A 22,712-nucleotide genomic window follows, 5' to 3' on the forward strand; every position below is an offset into this window, starting at 1 on the left:
ATATACAGTATATACAGAAGATACTGTAGTATATTTATCCTTGTTGTAACACATTTTAAAATATACTCGAGTTGGCATCAATATATTTTAAAAATATATTTTAAATGAATTTCATTTGTGTAAATCCGATCCAAAAGGTAAAATGTGCAAAGCCGAAACAGGCCCTTGACGGGATGCTAGTCCTCCTCCACACAAATTGGCGATTTAAAATTAAACACGATATCCCATTGCAGATTAATCAACTGTGAGATCGCAAGGTATATAACAGGTTGAGTCAAAATTATGTTAACATTTGAAAGGAGGAAACAATTTATTCACAAAACATACTTCATATGTGCAAGATGATTTACTGGAATGTCTAAACCTGTTCGCCATCATGTTCAACACATGTACCACTTAAATTGTCAAAGGAAATTGTTAGTACTGTAAGTATATTCCGTATTTTTTTTTTCACCGTGGCCCTAATACGCTTCCGTAGGGGTGCGGACTATTTAAGTGACATTTATTTTAATATTTTAATGAAATTCTGACAAAGTGATTTTTTTAAGTTAACACAGTCTGTCCTTTGTATTTCTTTCTCTGAAATGAGAATTGACATGCAAGTTCGGTAAAATGGATGGATGTTTTAACGTAGGCTGCGTCGATGAAGAACTACGGCAAAACTGTTAAAGCTGAACATGGACACATACAAATCCCAGAATGCATTGCTCTTCCAGGTGTGCAACAGTTCTCGCACACAACCAGACGTTTATGAGAATCGCAGGATGGGAAATACCGCTTGGACTACAAATCCCAGAATGCATCACCCAGCACTTCCGCTCTTGTAGTTTGTAAACACAGCGATGCAGAGTCTGTAAGGGGAGACACTTCAATAAGAAGAAGCAACACGATGCGTTAGCGTTTCAGTGACATTTTCCGTTTGGGGGCGATGGACTGAGACAGTACCTCAGACGGCTTTAAGTAATACAGGATCACCGTTTTTTGTTCTTCGTTATTGTGCTACATCGCATCTACGTACTGATATTTGTTTTTCTCAGAGCAAATCATTCCAGTCGTCCTTCTTCGCCCTCCCCCTCCTCGGGGGGAAAGAAAATACAGCAAAAACGCCAACGTCCCTTGTCCCTCTCCGACGCTAGAGCCACTGGCGCTCAATGGGGAACTGCCTGTCGTCTCAGACCGCTGATGATCTGTCACTGCTGAACGAGTCGGACGGTGCCAGCCTTCCCGGAGAGCCGCCTCCGCCTTACCAGGTGCGGGTTGTGGGACAGTGTACTTAAGAGAGACCGAGGATTTCTCGGGAGTGGACGGGGTTGTCAGCAGGCTTGACGCTAAGATTCGGTCGACAGGGTCCTCGGGTTCTGTGCAATGAGATAAAAAGAGGTTTACAACGGGCAGATTACACGAGGTGTATTCAGGAGAAAATGCGGCATTAAAGCGGCTTACCGCGGCCTGGAATGCGCACTGCAATTCTCCCGTTTGGGAGGCACCTTCATGCAGCGTTTAGACCTTTAAACGGAGACATTTAAATATACCGTACACGTCCATCTTAAGGTAATTTAAATCACCGCAAACACACGTACGTGAGCTGAGGTGAAGGCAGCAACATCCGGCGTTAAAAACTAAATTAAAGCAGCCTGCAGATCAGATGTCAGGCGTGGCTCTGGTCCCATTGGCTGCCCTTACACTCAGAATGATTGGATCATCGCGAAGTCATCTCTTATACAGCGCCTTTTATCCCTCAAAATGTGCGCTTTATATTTTATTTTATTTTATTTACACATTTTATCGCAGGAACGTTTTTCTGTAGTATATTTTCATGGTAAGCAATATGCTTTACAGCAATACCAATACATGCAGAGGTTCATCAGTAAGTCTGTGCTGAGGAAGTAGCCTGTGTTTTGGACGAATGTGTATTTTGTTACGTCATCGTCTTTTTTTTTTCTCTCGAGAGTGACTCTTTCAATCGTGTACAGTATATTGCTTTTGTGGGAGAAAGTACTTAATAGTAACATGTAGCAATGCCATTTTTTTAAGTCAGTGTTTAGTACTTTTTGTGAGGAGACTTATCCTAAGACATCTTTAAGTAGTTTATACGCATTTAAATTTTCTAGTTATTGAATGTTTATTTTTTACCTGATTGTACAGTGACCTTGAGTTTTTTGAAAGGTGCTTCAAATAAAATGTATTATTATTATTATTATTATTTATACAAAAGGTTTCTCCAATAACCCATTACTATTGGTACCCGCCTAATGAGGGATACGCCAAAGGAGGTAGGGCACTGAAGAAGTGGCTGCTGAAAATGGGTCATGTGTGAATAATGGATTAAACATTAAGCATCAGTTCTTGCAAGCAATAATAGCCTTTAGCCACACTAGTTATGTCTTGGCTTTATTTTTAAATTAATTTAATAGTATCTTGATTTAAAAAAAAAAAAAAGTATCGATTTGCTATCAAAAACTTGAAAATATTTGAGTGATTTCAAAATTTTGAATGCTAGTGTATGTGTGTGTGTGTGTGTGTATATATATATATATATATATATATATATATATATATATATATATATATATATATATATATTTAGATCTCTATAGATATATTATCTTGTATGTATATATGTGTATTAATACATGTCTATAAATATATATCATATATATGTGTGTCTGTGTATACATTTATATATAGTGAAACGATACCAATAAAAGGTGTGGGGTCACTGGCTGGCACTCTGTATAATACCAACAAAGAAGAAGTAAGGGCATACATAATACAGCAAAAGAATGAGACCCTCGGGTGTCAGCACTGACTTCCTCAACCTGGAGAAGAAGCTTTCTAGGCCTCCAAAGTGACACACTTGGATGCCGGTTCACAAAGGAACACCGATATTTGGCCTCCGCCAAGTTAAATTGGTGACTGGAGTGGAAGGGATGGGTCCTCCAACCCGACGTTGTGTCAAAAGTAACATCATGGTCCCTCCTGATTATCTTTCTCGGTTCTAAGAGTGGAAAAGGAGTTCTAAGAGTGGAAAAGGAAAGACAGTTCGCTCGGGTGTTGCACCATTCTCCTTTGTCATATTTCCTACCATTTTAGCGTCCCTGAGACACCCCTCGCTACACACTAGACACAATATGGTAGCATTCCGACTTGATTGCATTCTATGGGAAACTGGTGGGGGAAGAAATCTGCTAAAACGTATGCAATGTCCTGGCTTCAAAATTCAAAAGATGAGTTTGTGCCAACTAGAAAGATGGCTTACTTTTCCTTTTAAGCGTATCGAATAAAACTATTTACTCCAGCACTAAAGAAATCTGCTAGAATTACTATAACCATAACTTACTTGCTTTTCCTGAAGTGGTGCTGTCAAATTGAAAAGGCCATGTGGCCTCCTAATGGCCGAGGTATTGTTCTTGCTGTAGGGCCTTTTTCCACCTCTGACTCCCTGTCTGGTTCTGAGTAAGTCTGAAAATAGATTTAGCCTGCGAATCACTTCAGCCACAGTAGATGACAGGCAAAAACATGGAGACAAGTTCTGTGTGCTTCTAATACAAGCTGGAGAGGTGCCATATGAAACCACAAGGTTCAGTGTCCTTCTGGGACTCGCCGTGTGACCTTGAGTGAGTCACTTAATCTGTAGTTATTCACATTACATAGATATGGAAATGGCTGTACTCTACCAATGATTGAGATTGTGTTCCCTGTTGAAATGTGTTTTAGATGTGTAAGGAAGTGTGCCATTGACCTACTGATCTTGACTGAAGCTCATAACCTTTCAGTTTTCACACCTTGAGAAAACTCTACTATAAAATGGATTTTTAAAAAGTGACAGGGTAAGGTGTTGACTGAATAAATGTAAGAACATATAAGTGGAGAAAATATGGATTAACTTTGCAAGAAGTCTTAGTATTCAGGGCGCTACATGGCAGTGACTTGCGTGGAGACCTAGCAGCTTCTTACAGCAGAGCTCCTCTGTTTTGATTGTATTCTTATTCATCCATCTCTGTTTCTCTCTGAAGGAGCATGCCCAGGTTCCAGTGTACCATCCTACCCCAAGTCAAACCCGACTTGCCACCCAGTTGACGGAGGAGGAACAGGTTAGAATCGCCCAAAGGATTGGCCTCATCCAGCATTTGCCCAAAGGAATCTTTGATCCTGGCTCTGAGCCTTCAGAAAAGAAAGTGAAGGAGTAAGTAATCAGACATTTCTCTCTGGCTCCGTATTATTTGTGTATTTTAGGAAGATGTTACATCGACAAAGGATTGAGTGAGTACTGGCAGGTACTTGTGGGGCAACAATATACAGTGCATCTGGAAAGTATTCACAGCGCATCACTTTTTCCACATTTTGTTATGTTACAGCCTTATTCCAAAATGGATTAAATTCATATTTTTCCTCAGAATTCTACACACAACACCCCATAATGACAATGTGAAAAAAGTTTACTTGAGGTTTTTGCAAATTTATTAAAAATAAAAAAACTAAGAAAGCACATGTACATAAGTATTCACAGCCTTTGCCATGAAGCTCAAAATTGAGCTGAGGTACATCCTGTTTCCCCTGATCATCCTTGAGATGTTTCTGCAGCTTCATTGAAGTCCACCTGTGGTAAATTCAGTTGACTGGACATGATTTGGAAAGGCACACACCTGTCTATAGAAGGTCCCACAGTTGACAGTTCATGTCAGAGCACAAACCAAGCATGAAGTCAAAGGAATTGTCTGTAGACCTCCGAGACAGGATTGTCTCAAGGCACAAATCTGGGGGAGGTTACAGAAATATTTCTGCTGCTTTGAAGGTCCCAATGAGCACAGTGGCCTCCATCATCCATAAGTGAAAGAAGTTCGAAACCACCAGGACTCTTCTTAGAGCTGGCTGGCCATCTAAACTCAGTGATTGGGGGAGAAGGGCCTTAGTCAGGGAGGTGACCAAGAACCCGATGGTCACTCTGTCTGAGATCCAGAGGTTCTCTGTGGAGTGAGGAGAACCTTCCAGAAGGACAACCATCTCTGCTGCAATCCACCAATCAGGCCTGTATGGTAGAGTGGCCAGATGGAAGCCACTCCTTAGTAAAAGGCACATGGCAGCCCACCTGGAGTTTGCCAAAAGGCACCTGAAGGACTCTCAGACCATGAGAAAGAAAATTCTCTGGTCTGATGAGACAAAGATTGAACTCTTTGGTGTGAATGCCAGGCGTCATGTTTGAAGGAACCTGGCACCGCTCATCACCAGGCCAATACCATCCCTACAGTGAAGCATGGTGGTGGCAGCATCATGCTGTGGGGATATTTCTCAGTGGCAGGAACTGGGAGACTAGTCAGGATAAAGGGAAAGATGACTACAGCAATGTACAGAGACATCCTGGATGAAAACCTGCTCCAGAGCGCTCTTGACCTCAGACTGGGGCGACGGTTCATCTTTCAGCAGGACAACGACCCTAAGCACACAGCCAAGATATCAAAGGAGTGGCTTCAGGACAACTCTGTGAATGTCCTTGAGTGGCCCAGCCAGAGTCCAGACTTGAATCTGATTGAACATCTCTGGAGAGATCTTAAAATGGCTGTGCACCAACGCTTCCCATCCAACCTGATGGAGCTTGAGAGGTGCTGCAAAGAGGAATGGGCGAAACTGGCCAAGGATAGGTGTGCCAAGCTTGTGGCATCATATTCAAAAAGACTTGAGGCTGGAATTGCTGCCAAGGGTGCATCGACAAAGTATTGAGCAAAGGCTGTGAATACTTATGGACATGTGATTTCTCCGTTTTTTTATTTTTAATAAATTTGCAAAAACCTCAAGTAAACTTTTTTCACGTTGTCGTTATGGGGTGTTGTGTGTAGAATTCTGAGGAAAAAAATGAATTTAATCCATTTTGGTATAAGGCTGTAACATAAGAAAATGTGGACAAAGTGATGCGCTGTGAATACTTTCCGGATGCACTGTAGTACCAGTAGGACATCCCACAAACATTCCGGAAGGATTCATCATGGAGCTGCAAATGTTCCTTGAGTTTGTCGATTTTGAAGTCTGTGTTTGGAAGTGAGTCTGCAATGGACTGGTATCCTATCGAGGTTCAGTGCCTTTCTTGTGTCCTAGGTTACAGGGAGAGGTACTTCACTGGGAGAAGCGAACTGGATGACTTCCCAAATTTCCCACGTTACCATGCCAGGATAGAGTATTTCCTCATGACATTTGTCATTTTGGTGTGGCATTTTCCATGTTTGGTTTCTACCGGACTGTTTTGCTTGGCATTGAAATTTCACATTTGCCAGTTCTGCTTGACATTTGCCATTCAAGTTTGACATTAATTTAATATTATCATTTGGGTGACATCTTTATCAAAGGCAGCTTTCAACATTTGAGACACAATTGATTACATTTCTTTGGTTTTACCAATTGCAGCACAGGCTGGTGGTCAGCCCATGTCATTAGTGGGATTTGAACCTATGCGGTGCTACAGCAGTCTGTGTTAATATTGTTATTAGCCAGTTTTGGTATATCCCGATCCACCCGTTTTTAATTTGATACATATCGGTGTGTTCCCTAGCTTCCTCTTTTTTACTGGTGCTGCTTTAGCCTTAGCTTTGCCTCCTGCCATGGGTTAAAGAGATTATCATATTTTTACCTTCATGTTTGTCAATGCTAATCACATCCTGATACTTTGTATGACTTCTTGCCAGAAACCTACAATAAAGTATACAGATTCTCGGCCTTTGACTTCCATGGTGAGTAAAGCCATCTGTCCACGTTCACTACAGGCAGCAGGGCAACACACACTCCGTACGGACTGGGTCTTAAGAGAGAAACCTCACAAATGTGGTGTGCGGGGACAGAATTACCCACAACCCGCCAGGTTTGAAGTCCAGTGCCATAACCAGTACACCATCCTGCCTGCCTGCCTGCCTATCTATGCTGGAGCCGAGCCTTGATTTCCATAACACAAGGCGGACATTTAGACCGTTATGCCATCTAGTAAATGACATTTCTCATTTGTTATTGACATTCGATATTTCCAATTTTAGCCGAACATTTCATTTCCACTTTGAATTTTTTTTTTCTTTTTTTCGACAAGTATTTGCCATTTCAATGGGGAAATTTCAGCATTTGCCGTTTTCACTTGACAAGTTTTATTTTCATTTGCCATTTAAATTGGACGTTTGTCGTGTTTTGTTTCCTATTTTACTATTTCTCCCTGACATTTGGCATTAGAGTTTGAAATTTACTATTTCTGCTTGACATTTGCCATTCAAGTTTGACCTTTATTAATATTATCGTCATTTGGATGACATCTTTATCGAAGGCAGCTTTCAACATTTGAGACACAATTGATTACATTTCTTTAGTTTTACCAATTGCAGCTCAGGCCGGTGGTCAGCCTGTGTCATTAGTGGGATTTGAACCCATGCACTGCTGCAACAAGCTGTGTTAATATTGTTATTAGCCAGTTTTGGTATATTCCTACCCACCCATTTTAAATTTAATACATATCGGTATGTTCCCTAGCTTCCTCTTTAGTATTAGCTTTGCCTTCTGCCATGTAAAGAGATTATCATATTTTTACCTTCATGTTTGTCAATGCTAATCACATCCTGATACTTTGTATAACTTCTTGCCAGAAACCTATATTACAGTATACGGATTCTCGGCCTTTGACTTCCGTGGTGAGTAAAGCCATCTGTCCACGTTCACTACAGCCAGCGGGGCAACACACACTCTGTACAGGCTGGGTCTTAAGAGAGAAACCTCGCAAATGTTTGAAGTCCAATACCATAACCAGTACACCATCCTGCCTGCCTATGCTGGAGCCAAGCCTTAATTTCCATAACACAAGGTGGACATTTAGACCATTATGCCATCTAGTAAATTACATTTCTCATTTGTTGTTGACATTTGATATTTCCAATTTAAGCCGGACATTTCCACTTTGATTTTTTTTTTTCTTTTTCGGCAAGCATTTGCCCTTTCAATTGGGAAATTTCAACATTTGCCGTTTTCACTTGACAAGTTTTATTTTCATTTGCCATTTGAGTTGGACGTCTGTCACTTTTGTTTCATATTTACTATTTCTCCCTGACCTTTGGCATTAGAGTTTGACATTTATTGTTTTTGCTGGACATTTGTCATTTCTGCATGTCATTTGATTTCCCAAGTTCCATTTTCTTACTGAGCGGCTCCCCCTTACCATTGGCTTTTTAAGATCTGATATCTGCCGTTCACCCTTTCGATAAGACGCAACGGGCACATTTCACATTTCTGCTTTCTCTTTACAGATGCGTTATCTGCATGATGGACTTCGAATATGGAGACCCAATCAGGTTCCTGCCTTGCTTGCACATCTACCACGTGGACTGCATCGATGACTGGCTGATGCGTTCGTTCACCTGCCCGTCCTGTATGGAGCCTGTCGACGCAGCTCTGCTCTCTTCATATGATAACTGAGAGGCCCGAGCCGAGAGGCATGCCGGCACAGCTAATCGCTCACACCTGCCTGGACTGCCCCCTTCAGCTCTACGGTTTTACTGAAAGTGGGCAGCGTCACAATGTAAGGTTGGAACGCTGCAGGAGGAGAGGAGTGTAGAGTGGCGTCTCTCAATCTGCCTTTGAGCGCACAGCACCAAAGTGATCCTCATAAGTTGGGGTGGGTGGGTGGGTCGGGGGGATAGAAATAGTAATAATTTATAATAACGCTGCTCTTAGACAGACTGTGATTACTGTTACATTTGACCTGAATGACTTCAAATGCAAGAGAGGTTTCTTCCTCCGTGGTGTGAGGAGATGAGAATGGATTGCACTACTAAATATTGATGATGTCTTTTTTTTTTTTTTGCCCCCCCCCCCCCAGAGTGTTCGTGATGCATATATATATATATATATTTTTTATTAATGGGTAAGAATAGTGTAGATGGATTTCTTTCAGCTGTCTATAAATTCTGTTTGTAAGATGTAATTCTACAATTTTACATGCAGGGTGTTGTAGCATAAGCACGCGCCACCACGTCTGTCACACGCTTTAATGATGCTGTGTGTCACCAGTCAGACGCCTTGATGGGTGCGACGCATTGCCTGTCCGCCTCATGATTTCCTTCAGAGGACACGTGAGCATTTCAGGTTTGCCCGTCATATATATTTCCTTGTTGCATCCGTCCGCGTCTCTCCCTATGCTTTAAACAGCTGTGTGTGTGTGTAAAGTTTACAGTCTTGGGCTGTTTGATTAAATAACAAGGAAAACCAATGGTTTCAAAATGTTATCGGCTCCTTTCCTCTTCTGCGTGAAACATCTTGAGATTGAAACAAAAACAAAAAGCCACATTTTCAGGAAAGGAAGGAAATAATTAGCTTTAGTAGGTTTAGCGTGGCCCACGATGGCGGTCTTACAGTGGAATTAAATGGAGGACGGACTTCCAGATTAACCGGAAAGAGCTGCCAGTCAGTCAGCATTGTCGAGGGCTCGCCTGAGGACAGACGCATGAGGGTGCTGCTCCTTAACCTGTGTGTGTGTGTGAGACAGATGAGCCACTACACATTTGACACATGCTCTGCCAGTGTTTCTGTGACAGTCATATAAATGATGGGATGGGCTGTGGACGTTGCACACGGCGTAAACTTGTAAATGTGTAATATTGTAAGATGGAGAAAATGTTCAGGGGTACTCTTGGCATCTTTACCCATCACGTATGTGAACCTTTTATTTGAAGAATTTTTAGAACTTTTACATTGACCGACTTGCTCAGGGGGTCTTGTAGAAAGTCGATGTGCTTTTTATGTAGAACCTTGTGCCCTATGCCAGCTGGGATAGGCTGTGGCGCCCCCTGTGACCCTGTTCAGGACTAAGCGAGTTTAAAACAAATAACCGACTGAGCTTTCTATAGTGGACACCATCCCAAGGCAGTTGTCGTGCTAAGCTCAAATTCTTTTACGCTGTGAGGACTGTTTAGATAACGAGATACGCTCAGAGCTGCACGGTAAGGCGAGTCAAGGGGTTTAACCCTTCTGATGTTATGGGGGGGGGGGGGGGGGGCTTTCCTGTAATGAGTCCAGTTAGTTCCATAGTTGTACAGTTTGGACATTGAAGAGATGAGAGGCGTGTGGTGGAGCAGCAGGAGGGAGTCCGCGTTGGGGTTGAAGCTCATCGCGTTTTACACTGAAATCCACCGCATGCCTGGGCCGTCTTCTCAAATTGTCCTCCCACAACCCCAGTTTGATGGCAGCTCCAAATCAGCCACTGTGCAAATGTCAATGGGTGTGTCGGCGGCACCGTAATGGACTGACGTGCAGGCCGTGAGCGAGTAGCATGTGTAATTATTTTCATATATTGCGTGTGTTTGTGTAGAGTGCACCATTCTCAAAGTACTCTGGGCCCATCACGCTTTTCACATTTTGTCAACGGCCTTATTTTAAAATCGTCTAAATTTTATTTTTTTTTCTCTCCTCAAGCAACACTCACTCCTCTGAATGACAAAGTGAAAACAGAATTTTATACATTTTTACAAATTTGCTTTGGCTCAGGTGCATCCCCTTCTGCTGACAATCGCTAAGATGTTTCTACACCGTGTTTGAAGTCCACCTGTGGTCAGTTCAATGGGCTGATTACAAAAGGCAATTCCTACAGTTGGGCACAAACCAAACGCCGAGGTTGGCGAATTGTCTACAGAGGTTAAAGACCCGCATTGCGCTGAGACTCTCAACTGTGGAAGGCTGCAATGTCTGCAATACTGAAGGTCCCCATGGGCACAGTGACCTTCATAATTCATAAAGGACAATCAAGACTCTTCCTAAAGATGGCCAACTGACCAAACTATGTGCCTCTGTGACAAGGAGAGGTGACTAAGAACTTGGTGGTCACTGTGGCTGACTTCGAGAGAGCATCCAGCAGGGCAGTCATCACTGTAGCACTCCTACCGATTTGGGCAGAGTGGCCAAGATAAGACATGAAAGCCCACTTGGACTTTGCAAAGAGGCACCTAAAGGACTCTCAAGACTGTGAGAAAAGAGATTCTCTGCTCTGATGACCCCAGGGTTGAACCGTTTGCTTTCAGTTCTAACCGTTAAGTCTGGAGGACAGCAGGCACCGCAGATCATCCAATGCAATACAAACCCAATGGTGAAGTGGCAGCATTAGGAACTGGGGGACAAGGCCAGTTTGAGAGACAACTGAGCAAACTTCTCTAATTAAACTCCTTAACTTAATCAAAACCTGCTCTGGATATCAGACTTGACCGCTTGGTCACCTTCCAGCGGGACAAAGCCAACACTGGAGTGGCTTAGGGACAACTCTGTGAATGTCCTTGAGTGGCCCGGCCAGAGCCTCGAACTGAACATGTCTGTGGAGACCTTAAATATGGCCGTCCGCTCACCGTCTCCATCCAGCCTGACAAAGCCTGAGGGGATCTGAGAGAGGAATGGCTGACAAAAATCCTCAACGCCAGGTGGGTGAAGCTTGTGGTGTCGGACTCGAGAAGACCCCAAGTTGGAATTGCTGAACAAAGGGTCTGAATACTTGAATCGGTGTCAGCTCTGTTTTTTTTATTTTTAATAAATTTACAAAAATCCCTGAAATCGTGTTTTCACTTTGTCATTTCGGTGAATTGAGTGTGGCGTGATGAGAGATAAAAAAATTAATTTAAATGGTTTTGGCTCAACGCTGCCACATAATAAAATGCGAAAAAAGCGAAGGACTCTGAACGTGTGTGTGTGTGTTCACTACCTGTTCTTCCTGTCTAAGATGGCTTGAAATCAAAGTAATCAATGTACCGTTAATGTGTGCAGCTCACCATGTAATGCACGGGTCTCTGTCATGTACCATTTGGTATGGGATCCATAAATGCAGTGCTAATGTTTGCATTTCGCCATCTGGTGGAATGACAAACGCAGTGCATATGTCTCTGTCATGCCCTATTTGGTATGAGACTTGTAAAAACAGTTTTAATATTTGTGATATGCCATCTCTTAGAATGACAAATACAATGCAGATGTCTGTTATATGCCATTTGGTATGGGAGTTGGAAAGTGATGTTAAGGTTTGTGCCGCGCCATCTGTTGAAATTACAAGTGAAATGCAGATGCACCATCTTGGCATAACAACTCCAATACATTTTATTACTTAAAACGTTTGTGATGCGCCGTCTGTAAGAATGAGAAATGCAGTGCATATGTCTCTGTTATATGCCATTTGGTACAGGAGTTGGAAAAGCAGTGTTAATGTTTGTGATGCGCCATCTTTTGGAATGACAAATGCAACGCATATGTCTCTGTTATATGCCACTTGGTATGTGAGTCTGAAAAGCGTGTTAATGTTTGTGCTGCGCCATCTGTTGAAATTACAACCGCAATGCAGATGCACCATCTGTTAACATGACAACTGCAATACATGTTATTACTAAAACGTTTGTGATGCAGTGTCTGTTGGAACAAGTAATGCAATCTATATGTGTCTCTGTTATATGCCATTTGGTATGGGAGTCGGAAAAGCTGTGTTAATGTTTGTGATGCGCCATCTGTTGGAATGACAAATGCAATGCATATGTCTCTGTTATATGCCATTTGGTATGGGAGTTGGAAAAGCGTGTTAATGTTTATGCTGCGCCATCTGTTGAAATTACAACCGCAATGCAGATGCACCATCTGTTGACATGACAACTGCAATACATGTTATTACTAAAAACGTTTGTGATGCACTGTCTGTTAGAACGAGTAATGCAATCTATATGTGTCTCTGTTATATGCCATGTGGTATGGGAGTCGGAAAAGCTGTGTTAATGTTTGTGATGCGCCATCTGTTGGAATGACAAATGCAATGCATATGTCTCTGTTATATGCCATTTGGTATGGGAGTTGGAAAAGCTGTGTTAATGTTTGTGAAGCACCATCTGTTGAAATTACAACTACATTGCAGATACGTCATCTGTTGGCATGACAACTGCAATGCATTTTCTTACTAAGAAATTTTTGTGATGCACCATCTGTTGGAATGACAATTGCAGTGCATTTTATTACTAAGAAATGTTTATGTGCCAACTTTTGGAAGGATGGAGATATGTTAACCAGATGGACACACATACACTTTTATCCTTTTATTATGGTGAATGTATATTTGCACAGTGGTTGAAACTGAGCTGTTGCATTTTCTTTATTTTATTTTTATAGCCTCTTTGTATAGTGATCACCAAGCACTGACCTACTGGCCAAATGATTACGGCAATACAAAATGGGGGTTTTAGAAGGTTAAACAACTTGTTTAGGTTCATGGAGAGAGAGATGTTGGTGGAGATTGAACTCTGTGATTTTTATTAAGCACCTTTCTGTAGTCGACGCCATCCCAAGGAGAGCTTTCCACCTTGTAAATGTGGCGGCTGTTACGCGCTTCATTTTATATGGCGCCTTTCACCCTTCCATATTTGTGTAGCTGAGGTGTCAGCCGGCCCCGGGGCTTGCCGTTGAATTGACATCCTTGTGCTTCCCGTACCGGCCGGCTGAGTGAAGGCATGAGGCTAGGCACCCTCGGCCATAAGCGTTCAGTGCGAGGCGCATCTTCACATCCGTCTGGATTCGACCTCAAAGCTGATTACTTGTTGCGGTTCCTATTTATTTTTATTATTACTTTTGTAATCCCTGCCTTTCTTTGAATGCTCGTTTCACGACATGCATTCATTTAATCACAGAAGCCCCCTGGGGTGGTCTGTGATGTGTGCACTGGTCACCGGCCAGTGAAACGACTTGCTACGGGTTTGTACAGTTTTGGTCCGAAATGAGGTTTGAATGACTTCAGTACAGCAGCTTCTCCCCACGCCCAAAAGTTTCAAATCTACTTTAATGTGTCTGTGAAAGCAGGACCGTTCTTAGGCATTGGCAAATTAGGTGGGGGCCCCGCCAAGCGCTTTTTTTTAAACCAAATAGCCTACAATTTACAGGTCCATATATTTCAGAAGTGCAAATTTTCTCTGGTGGCGGAATTATCAATATGGTTACGCGCGAGCAAAGAGGGAACAGTGACGACGACCCCAGTGGGAGGGCACTGATCATCCACCTCGCCTGCCTCCAAGCGTCTGCGCAACAAATCGATGGCGCTATAAATAACGGAAGCTGGGAAGATAAAACCCATTTCAACAAAGCGACTCGACGGTGGGTGGTTTGCTCCGTCTGCTCTGCTATAATTATACATATCGGCTATCTTTTCCGTCGACTAGTCGTATTATCATTAGCTTGTATTCATGTTCACGAGTTCTATCTGGCACTAATGTAATCAAGAACACTGGTCTATGGTCTACTGTACCATCAATATTTTTGTATGTACATGTGAGTAATCATTAGCTAATAACGCCACTTGATTTTGTCCTCCCTGTTTGAAAATGAAGCGAGCTCATCAGTCTGGTGCTGCTAAACGTAAGAAAAAAGCCGCTGAACAGGCGTGTGCTGCTTCGCTCTGTTGAACTTTGTCGCTCGCAAAGATGAAGGTTCTAGCCTTAACATAAATCTCTCGTCTGAGGTCCATTTTGCAACTTCACAATTCAGTTTTATCCTCCGCTCCGGGGGGAGGCGGACCCCCCCCCCCCCTAAGAACGGCCCTGGTGAAAGTGAATGCCGGTCTTGTCTGCATTCTCGCTCGGGCTCATTTTTCTTATTGCATACAATAGAACAGCCCAGCCGCTAGGGGGCCAACCTGCCTCGTTTTTAAATCTCATTCAATTGTGGTAGACGACGCACACTTTACTACACGGATGCGTTCCCAAAAGATGGAGAAGAATTGGCCTTTTAGTTCTTCATCATGTAAGAATTGTCCTCATTATTTGTTTCAATTAACAACGAGAGGACGCGGACGCCATTATCAAGTCACTCAAAGTGAGAGCTTCTTATCAGCCAGAGGGCGTCTTTCCACAACACTTCAGTACAAATAATCGGGAAAAGTGAGCGTAAAACTCGCCTTTCATAGCGAGCTTCATCCCAGGTCGAGCGAGTTTGCTTTCCCTTATTTCACCTTTCCTCTCCCACCTTTTGGGGTTCACAAAGGAGATCAGCAGTGGCAACTGAACTGGAGAAGCGAGCGCTGTACACTTCATCGCTTTGGCCGAAAGGGGGCAGCACTGCCCCGCACAGACAGTTCGTGACAAGACGCTGTATAGGAGGCATACCTCCTATTGGTGCAGTGTGTAGGGACTTGCAGAGGACATCAGGGGTAGATATTCATCATTGTGTTTTATATAGCGCCTTTCAAGGGGAACCCCATCTCAAGACGTTTTACCGCTCGAGCAGGTTTGTGGTCTCTTATGCGACTCCCTCAGGGTCACACTGGGATTCATCAGTGGGAAGTGAACTGGTAACCTTGTGCTCTACAGTGTATCGCTTTTGGCCAAAAGGGGGCAGCGCTGCATGCCAAGGCTTCATATGAAGGATCTTGCAGAGGACGTCAATGGGAGATGTCCATCCCTTTTATATGGCACTTTTCACGGGAAACGCCACTTCAAGGCTCTTTGTAGCCCCAAAGTGAGCACCAGAAGGCAGGTCATGTTTTTTAGTGTTTTAATAAGTTGGCCATTACGGAGGACACACTCCTTACAACAGACACTGTATATAAGTGGCAAAACCCACGCATGCTTTATTTTACAAATCTTCTCAAGATGCTTTACAAATTGCGACCTCTGAACGTGCCGTTAAGGCTGTTTGACCCCCGGAGTGTCGCTCAGTAAGTTAAAAGCAGGTGTTATACGCGAATCCTTGTGCTTTTAGCCCACCTTATGCCACTGCACTGTCCCGTCTTCATACGACTATAATAGATCGGCACAGCTGGGGTCCAGTCCGGTGACGTGACTTGCTCGGGGTCACACACGGAGTATAGCACCTTTCATAGCAAACGGAATCTCATAATGGTGAGCACAAAGTGTAAAGAGACTCACTTTGGGTGATACGCTGAATTTTTATAGTGTCTTTCATAGACAATACCATCTCGAGGCACGGGTTTTCATATCTTTAGTAATGCAGCACCGGCTTGTTAGGCGACTCACTTGGGGTCAAGCGGTCAGTCGGTGTGACTGTGTATATAGCGTCTTTCACAGTAAACGCCGTCTCTAGAACTGATCACTTTCTGGTTACAGGACTCGATTAGGGTAGCGGTCATGGCTTTGGACCCTGAGTTGTGGGGTTCAAATCCTGCTATTGACAAAGCATGACCATGAGCAAGTCACTTCAACAAAAGAAATGTAACCCAATTGTATCTCAAACGTTGTATGTCTCCTCAGACAAAGGTGTCACTCAAATAAATAACGACAATGTGCTACAGGCCACACCGATAATTAACGCATACTGTATATAGCACCTTTCATAATGAACTCCATGCCAACGCATTTTGCACTTTTTTCTTTCCTTTTTGCACATGTGACTCACCATAAAGGCGTCACACAGCTCCGTGCTTTTCAGGTCAGTCCCTTAGCCACTAGGGGGTGACACTGAAATTCCAGGAGGCCGAGCTTTGCATTGGGCTGTCATGAACTTAAAAAACAAGAAGCTAAATGGTGAGGGGCTTTCAGTTATGGGGGGGATTTAATAGGATTACAGTGGGTATGCCCTCCGCGAGCCAGTTTGAGTCCTGGAGGTCTGCTGCCGTTGCCGAAATTGCAGACAAATTGTATTCCATGTTTACGATATTCTTTAGTACTAGGGTGCTGTACCGTGTTAGCCATTATGAATGTAGAGAAAAGCCAAGCAAAATGACCCCTTTTATTGGCTAACTAGAAAGATTACAATATGCAAGCTTTCGAGGCAACTCAGGCCCCTTCTTCAGGCAAGATGTAAACTGATTCTTAAATATTGGCGCATTTTTGTGTTGCCTTTGATATCAAAAGACCGGACTGGTTAGACTGCTTACTTCTAAAACACTCACCGCCAGCGATCTGACCAGAAGTGAATATAATGAGGAGTCAAACACGAAACAGTAAAATACACAATAACTGGAAAACCCGGAGTATCAAAGAGCGGACCAGGACTGTCCACCTTTAGCGCAGAATGTCACCTGTGTGTCCGCATCAGCATCTCTATACTGCCTGTATGTGTGGACGCTTAGTGCTTGGTAACGGGATGTTTTATTTACAAGCCGCAAGTCGAGACTAGCCGAACAAGTCCATTTAAATTATTATTACATGGCAAGACTTTAAATCGATAGCGAGTTGAGTGGCCGTGATCGCGCTTTACAAATCTTGTTGGCCCAGGTTTTGTTTTTTTTTTAATTCTTCAAATGACTCCTTAAAGATAGCCAAACATAATTTTGTATAGTGCCTTTCATAGTAAGCACTGTTACACGTGTTATTATGGAGGAGTGTTTCGGACAATTTTAATAATAATTCGTTTTATTTATAAAGCGCCTTTCCCATGCTCAAATTAAAATATGATAATTTATAAAAGTACTGCTAATTGTGACAATAAGTAAATTATAACAACAAACGCGAGTATAAAGAATAATGTCACAAAATACAGCTTTATTGATTGTTCTTAATGTATTTATTTGGTTATTTCTTCCTTTCAGTGATGTCGCACGAAACGTGAAATGTGCACTGCAATGAAAACTGACATCGTCATAGGTCAAAGCTTAGTGGGCAGGCTCTATAGCGAGTTCAGTGTTTTGATTGGTGAATTATCTGTGTTTTGATTGGCAAATCTTCCGCAGAGTAGACGTATGCGCTTTGCTTGAATGGTGGGCGCTAAGCGAGTTCTGTGTTTTGATTGGTGAATCAACCCGCAGAGCAGACGTATGCGCTTTGCTTGAATTGCGGGCTCTAAGTGAGTTCTGTGTTTTGATTGGTGAATCAACTCACAGAGCAGACGTATGCGCTTTGCTTGAATTGCGGGCTCTAAGCGAGTTCTGTGTTTTGATTGGTGAATCAACTCGCAGAGCAGACGTATGCGCTTTGCTTGAATTGCGGGCTCTAAGTGAGTTCTGTGTTTTGATTGGTGAATCAACCCGCAGAGCAGACGTATGCGCTTTGCTTGAATTGCGAGCTCTAAGTGAGTTCTGTGTTTTGATTGGTGAATCAACCCGCAGAGCTGACATAGCCGGTTTTCTTGACTTGTAAGAGCCCCCTGTCTCAAAGTTGTGGCTATAAACGTCGTATACGAGTGCAAGAAAAGTTGCTCAGAATTCCCGGACTTTATTTTAAGAAACTTTGAAATTCGTGGTTAGTAGTCGGCATCTGCAGCGTCTGCTGTAAACGTGGCACTTGATGGCCGAGTTTCTGTCCGCTCTATCGGCAATTCACCAATCAAAATACAGTACTCGCTAGAGCCCGCCCTCTCAACGTTGACAAGTGAAAGTGACAGTTTTCATTTCAGGGTTTATTTCAGGTGTGCGGCGTTACTGAAATAAATACAGAAAGAAATAAACAACAAAACATATATTGCGTGCATATTTAATGATTTATACGCAGATTTCATGCTGTTATGTAATTGTTGTCACATTTCACGGTACATTTATTAATTTGCTTATCTAATTTTGTCCGAAATGTGCTCTCCTCATTTTACCTTGCTGATCAGCCGATTGGACAACAACTGTAGCAGGCAGAAAATGGAATGCGAATAAAAGCAGAAATCTGTCATTTTTTGACTTTGATTGTATTGAAAATAGTAAAAGGGTAAGGAATGTATTGCGTTCACACTTTTTGTGTAAATTCTTGTTTATTCTGAAAACGGGACTAGGCGTGTTTACCGCCCCACCTTTTCGTACCACCTACGCTACTCGTTTTGGTGCCTCGAGTTCTGCGACTGGAATTTTATTTCCCCGATTTTTTTTCTGCCTAATGGATGTCCCCGTTTAAATGAGTGCTGATGTCGTCTGTAAGGCTGCAGAACGCGTCTGAATTCTTCAACGCTGCCGGCGTCTTCACAGATGTGTTTGAAGGAGAACTGCACACAAAGTGAAATAAATACGCAAATAAATGAAACGCATTGTGAAATGTGACAATAAATTCAGTAATGACAAATTATAAATAAATATGTCATGAAAAATTATTTTTTGTTGCTTCTTGTGTTTATAACGCTTTGAAATCCCATTTCAGTTTTATTTTTCGTCCGGTGCCTTCTATATATCAACATACGTCATAATGAAAGCACTGTTATCTGTGAATCTCTGTGCCTGTGCAGTTGCTACATGTCTGTCATATGCCGTTTGGTATGGGATTCATAAGAGCAGTGCTAATGTTTTGTGATGTGCCATCTGTTGAAATGAAACATACAATGCATTTTATTACTACACCAGCTGTGCTACCCATCTAAGAAAAATAGTCAGTATAGACCTAAGCGTTAACGTTTGCAGTGCACCATGCAATGTGTATGTTATATACCATTTGGTGTGGGATTTGTAAAAGCAGTGATAGTGTTTTTTAGATGCACCATCTGTTGGAATGAAAAATACAATGCATTTTATTATTAAAAGTGTTTGTGATGTGCCATCGTTTGTAATGACGGAAACATAACAAGTGGATGGACACACAGACACCTGTGCTTTTATTCAGGTGGATGAATTACAGAATGCAGTGCACCATCTGTTGGAATGTAAACACTAACGCTAAATACGTCCATCAGAGAGTAACTGCTGGACGGACAGAAATCAGCTTAGCCAACTTAATAAAATGACAAAAGTGTCTGTCTGGTTGCGAGGGTTAAGAGGAAAAAGGTTAAAATACTCAAAATGTGTACAAGAAAGGTGAAAAAAAATCAAAAATGATTAAAATACTAAACAAGGGCGTACAAATAAGAAACGTGGTCTTATCATTCTTTTCTGTTGTCTGACGTTATATGCCAGAATCAGTGGTGGGGTAGCAGCTTTGAGGCACACACTCAGGCCACACGCACAAGGGTTACAGCTGTGATCCTGACAATGGATGAGTGAAAAATAACAAGAAATCGACGTGCACATCGGGAAACCAAAGCCCTGAGTCAAGTGGTCTAAAGCCACAAAGTCAGGCCAGTGAGGTAGCAACCAGCAACAGTGCATTCACCCCCCCAACGCCAAACAATATGATTGTAAGAGCAGGCGGCTCAATGAGTGATGCCAAGCAAAGGCTGAGAGGGATCAGGCGTGTGGACAATCTATGGATCAAATACAAAAGTTGATTATTTAACCCGTCTTAAAAGCAAAGAGCAGTTGGTGTTTCATATACATACACAAATACTAGCAAATATATATACATATTGTGGGGGACGGCCGGCACCTTATCCTGGCCGGGACGCCCCTGAAATGGAAGGATGAGGAAAGGCAGCTTTTTCAGGACACCGCCTGTTCCAAAACACTAGATGGCAGCTCCCCTGGAGCGTAGCAGTGCCCCAGATTCCAGCAGGGCATCCTGGGACTTGGAGTCCGGTTTCTCAGCCCTGTTGGGTGCCGCCCTGGGGGAGAGCTGTGAAAGGACCTGAGGGGAGTCATGCTTCCCTTGCAGCCCGGAAGTGCTTGGGAGTCATGAGGACGGAAGCCCCACAGTACTTCTGGGCTGATTTAAAGAGTTGGGAATTCTCCATCTGACCCGGAAGTGCTGGCAAGTCACGTGGGAGGAAGAACAGCAGCGCGTCCGGTTCGAGGACTATAGAAAGGACTGCCGGAAACCTGGCAAGGGAGCCGGAGTCAGGAGACAAAGAAGGAAAACGAGTTGTGCTTTTGTGCCGTGTTTGTGGGACGGTGTTGTGCCTGTGGGAATGGGGAAGGCGTTGCCCGCAGGCAAAGAAAGAAAGAAAAGTTATTTGTTTAATAATTGTGCCTCCCGTGTTGGGTCAGGCATTGAAAGCACTTTGAGCTACATTATTTGTATGAAAATGTGCTATATAAATGTTGATATAGCGCCTTTGTCACTATATATATATATATATATATATATATATACACACACACATATACACTGTGAGGCCACCAGGGGGCGTACAGCCGCCCTAACCCAGACACACACAGGCAGAACACAAGTTCAACACAACACCCTGTTTATTTACAGCTTTAAGTGCACAATCACCAGCACCAATACTAATGCACAGTCCCTTCTTGCCACCAGTCCGTCTCCCTCTACTCCTCCTCAGGCTTTGTCCTCTTCCTCCCGACTCTGGCCATCAAATGGTGGGACTAGCCCCTTTTTATAGGGCACCCAGAAGGACTCCAGGTGCCCAAAGAGCTTCTTCTGGCCACACTTCCAGGTGTGTGGCAGAAGTGCTGCCTAATAAGGCCCTGGAAAGGTCCATGCCCGTGACCTGTGGCCCTGCTGGAAACCATGGGGGACTGGCCTCCGTCGGCCCGGGAGAGAAACTGTCCTAAAAATACTCTCTGCCTCGGTCCTTCCACACACTGGACGTCCCGGTCAGGCAAGAGATCCGGCTGCCCACCACAATATATATATATTATATATAATGTATATGTGTAAATATAAAATGTATTTATATACAGTATATACATTTTTTATGCTAGAGTGCTTGTCATGATGTGTTATCTCAGAAGTTTCAAGGTCAGGTAGTTAAAACTCATGACTTACGGTAACATGTTGTTGCGCACACGGAGGTGAGAATGTCACTGGACTCTGTACACGGGTCAACTTTCTCTAAATAATAAATAAGCATATACCAACTTTTATGGTCCACATTACCAGCACAAAAGAACAAAACATCTTTGTCTTTTAAAAATGCCCCACAATCAGAAGTCATCTCCATGGGTTCACTGGGCTGACCTCCTGTGGATGATTATCTGTCGTTTTGCCACTTTCAGTTGCCAGACAGGATTTTTAAATGGCTGCGCTCTGCTTTCATCATCACAGAATCGCGGTTTTGTACGTTTCTTTGAATGTTACGGAAAATTCCCAACTTGTAAATTGGTAGGACATCCCATCCGGGAGGCGGTGGCCCGCAGTCTGGACTGTAACGTAAACCTCTTTAAGGGTCAGGGACGCTCGTCGGTGTGGCTGGACCGGACTTTGTCTGATTCTTTCTTTTCTGAAGACTGCTTTGTTTTTACATTTGCTCTCCTTTAATTTTTATTTTAGCACAAAGTAGCTGACGGTTTTCAGCGTGACTGTGGCGTTGTTTTTCAACTCGGACGACTTCATCCATTTTATTTATTTGGGCGTAGCCTGTTATAACTTGGCATCCCACAGAACACAAGTCCCGAAAGCACTTCCAAAAATGCCCACTAGAGGGGGACTGGCCATCAAACCCCAGCTAGATATAAGGGCAACCACATGATCTTCATAAAATAAAATGCTCTGTAACGAAACAAAAGAGCAGTAGAGCACTAAAGGAGTCACCAGTGACAAAGGCAATCTGACAGCAAATAAAGTCCCAACACAGAATCCAATGGCATAGTCAAAAAAACACAGCAGGACGTCAAAAATCCAGAAAAATCACAAAAAGCACTAAGCACATCAAAGACTGAGGAAGTCACCAACTCCGGAGGGCATACACAACGAACTGCAAGGGATTGTGGGATACTCTCCACCTCTGTAGGACTGGGGGTGGGACCTTGCTGTGTCACCATACATCATGGGGAACCACTCACAAAACACAAGGAATGTAACGGGCGTACATACTGTACATAGACTACAACAAAGACTAACAATTATGCATTTAACAAACAAATACTAACACAAACAAAACAAAAAATAAATAAAGATAATACAATAAAGGAGGCTGAACCCCAGCCTTGAGGGGTCGTGGTTGAGACATCTACCTCGTTGAATGGGTGAGCCATGGTGGGACAGCAGTTTGTGCTTCTG

At 43.0% G+C, this 22,712-nt stretch overlaps 1 protein-coding gene across 2 annotated transcripts in view; it reads left to right on the forward strand.

The window, feature by feature from the left end:
* Positions 1-813: 813 nt before the first annotated feature.
* The window catches only part of rnf11a (ring finger protein 11a), a 628,093-nt gene continuing 606,194 nt past the window's right edge, over positions 814-22,712 (forward strand). The window contains exons 1-3 of one of the 2 annotated variants that reach the window (XR_007933761.1): positions 814-1,250; positions 4,017-4,186; positions 8,265-8,566. Coding sequence is in view for 1 of the 2 variants with exons in the window: in XM_028822413.2 (XP_028678246.1) it covers positions 1,152-1,250; positions 4,017-4,186; positions 8,265-8,433 (438 nt within the window). In the remaining variant the exon portion in view is untranslated. Of the gene's footprint in view, positions 1,251-4,016; positions 4,187-8,264; positions 9,972-22,712 lie in introns of those variants that run through there. The other variant, XM_028822413.2, reaches the window with a different exon arrangement.

Source organism: Erpetoichthys calabaricus, chromosome 17 (genome assembly GCF_900747795.2).
Source record: "Erpetoichthys calabaricus chromosome 17, fErpCal1.3, whole genome shotgun sequence".
Taxonomy (NCBI): domain Eukaryota; kingdom Metazoa; phylum Chordata; class Cladistia; order Polypteriformes; family Polypteridae; genus Erpetoichthys; species Erpetoichthys calabaricus.